General features: G+C 31.7%; 1 protein-coding gene across 1 annotated transcript; it reads left to right on the forward strand.

Moving 5' to 3' along the window:
- Positions 1-321: 321 nt before the first annotated feature.
- On the forward strand, positions 322-5,612 carry LOC132723979 (ankyrin repeat and SOCS box protein 7-like; the record flags this gene model as incomplete). The annotated part of the gene is given in 2 exon segments (XM_060708779.1): positions 322-1,179; positions 5,453-5,612. Coding segments are annotated over 2 exon segments (165 nt in total), but the record flags the coding sequence as incomplete, so codon positions are not given.
- Between the last annotated feature and the right edge of the window lie 3 nt (positions 5,613-5,615).

Genomic DNA, 5,615 nt, shown 5'->3' on the forward strand with positions numbered 1-5,615 from the left:
GTTGACGAACAGTATACACAGAAACATTTAGTGCATTCGTTGGGTTTTATAATGTCAATATGATTTCGCACAAATTTGATTAGGAACTAAAACACGATCAAAACCAACGTTATATAACCAAATTTTTGTGCAAATGATAAGCGTACTATGCTTCATAATGATTTACACACTTATATTGACTAATAAAATAGGCTTAAACGTGCCGTAATTAAGCACAAGAAACACACTGGCAGTAACAAAAGTTATCATAAGAACTCCAGGACATATTTTGAGTTATCACACGAACTCCGTAACATTTGAAAAATCGGGTATACATTTATTAGCCCGGGCTTTATGTTTGCAACTCTCTACTATAATTAGGTGATTATGTATAGCAACGAAGAAGATCACAAATGAAAAAGTCAATATGTACGAATTAGCAAGTAATTTGGAAATTTTTCTCAAAACTACCAGATTTTTTTAAACGGCGACGAAATATGGACTAAAATATGTAGGGCAAGCTTAATTATCAAAGTTTAATTTAGCACCTCAAACTCCCCATTTAAAGTTAAAAATAACCATTTTTTACGCGAGTTCTCTAAGTATATAGAAAAGTTTTCCACAGAAATCCGTAACGTTTTCCAGGAACTCCGTGACAGTTATCATAAGAACTCCAAACAAGTTATCATAAGAACTCCATCCTTCGTGTAACACTTCCTCCCCCGTGTACAGTATGTCTTTGGTTATAAGTTATAACTATTATCTATGCGTCTCCGACCAGTACAGTATAGATCTAATTCATGTAAAAAATGAATTAAAATGAATGTTTCTTATCTCGATGAGATCAGACAGGCACCTAGGAATTTTATCAACACAACGCATGTATCTGAGATCTAAACTCCATAAACCCTGTCTGATCAATAATCTTTCGATTTTGATATCAAAGAAGTATTTGTTTGCTCCATTCCGAACAGTGCGAGTTACTTCCCTTCATGATATGTACACCATTTGTACCTACCAAAAAACTAACACTATAAATCTAACAAAATACATAATTTAAGTAACTCCTAGCGCATTATCAAGCGAAGCCACATCATGTAATGTGTGTAAGTAAGTTTTTCCATCGGTTCTGTACAGAATCAACTGAAAACTAAAGGATTGAGAGGGGTGCAGGGTGCATAGCAACAATGATTGAATGAAGTAATTTTTTAGTTGTCTGTCAGAGATGTGGATATGCAAAGGGGGTTGTAACGGTGCCTGGACTCTATATTGGGGTCATTTGTGACCAAAACTAGGTCCAGACCCAAAAAACAGGTGACAATCCTTATATATAGTCTATATATAAGGATTGTCACCTGTTTTTTGGGTCTGGACCTAGTTTTGGTCATAAGGTCCAGACCCAAAAAACAGGTGACAATCCTTATATATAGTCTATATATAAGGATTGTCACCTGTTTTTTGGGTCTGGACCTAGTTTTGGTCATAAGGTCCAGACCCAAAAAACAGGTGACAATCCTTATATATAGACTATATATAAGGATTGTCACCTGTTTTTTGGGTCTGGACCTTATGACCAAAATAGCGTATTTTAATAAATTTATTGAATTTGATAGGTTGTTTCATTACCTATATATAGGTTATTTTGCTTTTGCTCGCCATTCTGTTACTTATTTTGTAGTCGAGATCACGTTCTAGTCTTTTTCTAGATGGCATTTGAGTGATACTTTTCAAAAGGATTTTTTGTTGTTGACAAGAGATGTTAGTACTCGAGAGTTTTCAGTGCCGGATGATTTATTTCATTTTATAAATGATTGGTAATTATTTGAATAGAATTTTTTCTTTTTCTTCTTTCTTTCAGAAAAAGAACTTAAAGAGTTAAAACACGACCTTAAAGTTGCAAATTTGTCGGCTTATGCAGCTGGTTCTCAAACAAATTTGAGGATTCAATGGGAATCTTTTGTTTTGTTCTGTTTATATTTTCATTTTAATTTTTTGCCAGCTGATACTTACACTTTACAGTTATACGCTCAGTTTTTGAGTCGTTCTTTTAAATCTGTAGATAGTATTAGAAATTATCTGAGTGGGGTTAGATCAATGCATTTATTGTTAGGATATTCATTAGATCATTTGAATCAGTTTCTTGTTAATTTGTCTTTAAAAGGTTTGACACGGATTAAACAACATTCGGTCAAACAAGCTGAAGCCATATCACCTCTGATTTTATGTCAGATTCATGGTATTTTAGATTTTGATAATTCTAATGATTCAGTTTTCTGATGTTTATTTTTGTTTGCCTTTTTCTTGGTGGCTAGAAAGTCAAATTTAGTTCCTACTAGAAAGGCTGATTTGGAAGTTAAACATTTTTTATTACGTGGTGATGTGTCAACCATTGGGGAAAATCTTTGTGTTACTTTTAGATGGTCTAAAACTATGCAATTTGGCCAACGTTTGTTACAAACTCCTATTATTAAATTGTATCCTTCTATTTTATGTCCTGTTCCTGCATATAATCATATGCTTAAGGGTATTCCTACTAAAAGTGTAGATCAACCTTTATTTGTGTTAAATAATGATAAAGCAGTTACTTATTACATGTTTCAAAAGAGATTAAGATCTCTTCTCTCTGAATTGGGTTATGATTCTTCTAAATTTTCGTCACATTCCATTCGTCGTGGGTTTGCTACATTTGCCTTTGCTTCTAATATTGCTGCTGATGAAATTCAGATTTTGGGTGATTGGCATTCAGATGTCTATAAACGTTATATATCCCTTTCCGTACAAGATAAAATTAGTATTTTAAATTCTGTTAGTGATAAGCTAATGTTTAAGTGAAACAAATATGTGTGTTAATCCTTGTGCTCTCTTTGTTTGGTATTCTCTTAATTGTACTCGTGCTTTCCTTGGAATCACCATTTCAAAGTTGACTTCAAAGTTAGCCAAAGGAGCAGTTAACTTGAATTATGATAATATCATTATTCATGTGGGTACTAATGACATTAATAGTTCATCTGCTGGAGAAATTTCTTCTTTGTATTCAAATTTAATTTCAGTTGTTAAAAACTTTACTGATCAATTTGATACTATTTATATGTCTTCTTTTTGCCTCGTCCAGTTGACTTTGTTAGTACTGGTGCGAAGGTCAAACAGGTTAATTTGACTCTAGAAATCAATTTGTAAAGATAGGAAAATCAAATTTTTGAAGTCTTTTCGTCCTTTCATGAAAGCCAACCTCCCTAAGAGAGAGTTGTTTGCTATTAAAGATGGTGGCTTACATTTGAACTTAGAGGGCACAAGACGGTTAAGACAATTTTTTTATCAATACTGTTGCTCACATGTAATTATTAAGGTTGTGCCCTTTCGCTCCCATTTAAGAGAGGAGCTTATGGATTATTCGTATCCATATATTCATTTCGTTTTGTATTATATTATCTGTACAAGCTGTAGATTGATTATACTAAGGGAAAGTGTGGGCATTAATATTTGAATTTTTGTTTAAGGGTGCTTATCTTGAATAAGATTCATATCAAGTTAGCTATCTTTCTTTAGCCAAGGTAAAAAATTAATACCTTGAAGAAAATATTTCTGGAGAAAATGGTATTTCAACGTTTTCCTAGAAAAGTTTTGTTCTTTCTATGAATGATTGAGATTTCATATATTTGTATTTGCTACCTATTGTTTCCTTTTTATGAATTTATGAATTCAGCTGTATACTTTACAAAGTAATATTTCATACTTGGGGAGTAATTCATTCTAGAGAAAATGGTATTTGACATTTTTCTAGAATATGGACAATGAGTGATTTCTGTGTTATTTCTAGAGAAAAATGGTATCTGACGTTTTCCTAGAAACAGAACAGTATTCAGTGAATTGTGTGTAAACTCGAATGAACACTGTTTTTTCTCAAATTGAATGTGTATTCGAGATTTATAGATAAATCAGCGTAAGACATTTGACTGCTTTCAGTAGTTTATTTGGTGAACTTTTAGTGTTTTGTTTGATTATTTTGAATAATCATATTTATTGTTGTATAGTATAATTATATATATGCATCAATTTTATTTTTTTTGTAATTATGTTTTTGGCCGGTGGGTTGGCGTTTTGGTAAATATTTATAATGATTAGTATTTCTTTGTGGATTAATTAACATATCATTCTATAGTTTATTAGTGTTGACCAATTTTGCAGTTATCTAGTGATAATTCGTGATAATTTATTAACCTAATTGAATATTATTATTGATATTTCTGTCTTGGTTTTTCTCTTTTAAATTTTAAATGAACAATAATTTAGCGTATTTTAATACACCTGTTAAAATCGATTAATTCTTATGAATGATAAAGTTTTTATTTGAATCGAGTTGACCTCTGGTTATATCAGCTTATCTCGTTGGTCAACGGTTTATTTTTTAGATTGCTGATTGGATTATTTCAAATTTCTGTTATTGAATTTGATAGGTTGTTTCATTACCTATATATAGGTTATTTTGCTTTTGCTCGCCATTCTGTTACTTATTTTGTAGTCGAGATCACGTTCTAGTCTTTTTTGCCCACCCACCCTAGCCCATTTGGTTTAGCATTAAGTTTTTAATGCATTTAGTTATTTTAGTACTGCGTTTTGGTAAATATTTATAATGATTAGTATTTCTTTGTGGATTGATTAACATATCATTCTATAGTTTATTAGTGTTGACCAATTTTGCAGTTATCTAGTGATAATTCGTGATAATTTATTAACCTAATTAAATATTATTATTGATATTTCTGTCTTGGTTTTTCTCTTTTAAATTTTAAATGAACAATAATTCTAGGTCCAGACCCAATAAACATGTGACAATCCTTATATATAGACTATATATAAGGATTGTCACCTTTTTTTGGGGTCTGGACCTAGTTTTGGTCATAAATGACCCCAATATAGAGTCCAGGCACCGTTACAACCCCCTTTGTGGATATGTGTCTGTGTCTGCGCAGTGTTATTTATCTTCCTTTGATATTTTCTATAAAATGTGCATACTGATATTTGCAAAATAAGGCTGACTAAACAAACTTAATAATTATCTGAGAAAATGTATCATCAAAATACATGTATGCACATAAAATGAACCAAAAGCTACCATTCAATATGCAGTTTTGATTCTTTTTGTTTTAGGGCATGAAAACGTATTTTAACTGGCAAGCCTCACAAGCAAATTTCTGGATCCATATCTGAATCTGTGCATGTCTGCAGTTATACCAACATATTTCTTTCATACAGCTATCAAGGATTTATTATTTTTCAGAATTCAATGTGAACTGCAGGCAGCAGTGATATAGATTTATTCACTTTAAGGGAAAGGCCCCATTCCCAGTAGTACCTGTAAAAAGCCCAGTTTAATGTTAGAAAATATTTTTTAGATGACATATAAGTTGGAAATTTTATGTTAACTGTAGTTCTATGAAAAATGAAAATTATTCTAATTTTTTTTGTTCTTCAGCTCCATTAGAGACAACATGCGTAGACGGCATCAGCTGAGCAACATGAATGACATGTTTCTTTCTGTTGCTAATGGTAACCTAAAAGGATTGGAGAACTACTTAAAAAATGGTGGTAATGTGAATCTGAAAGATGGAAATGGAACTACCTTGCTGCATAAGGTT

The sequence above is a fragment of the Ruditapes philippinarum genome, unplaced genomic scaffold, assembly GCF_026571515.1.
Source record: "Ruditapes philippinarum isolate M1 unplaced genomic scaffold, ASM2657151v2 ctg18532_1_1_1_1, whole genome shotgun sequence".
Taxonomy (NCBI): Eukaryota; Metazoa; Mollusca; class Bivalvia; order Venerida; family Veneridae; genus Ruditapes; species Ruditapes philippinarum.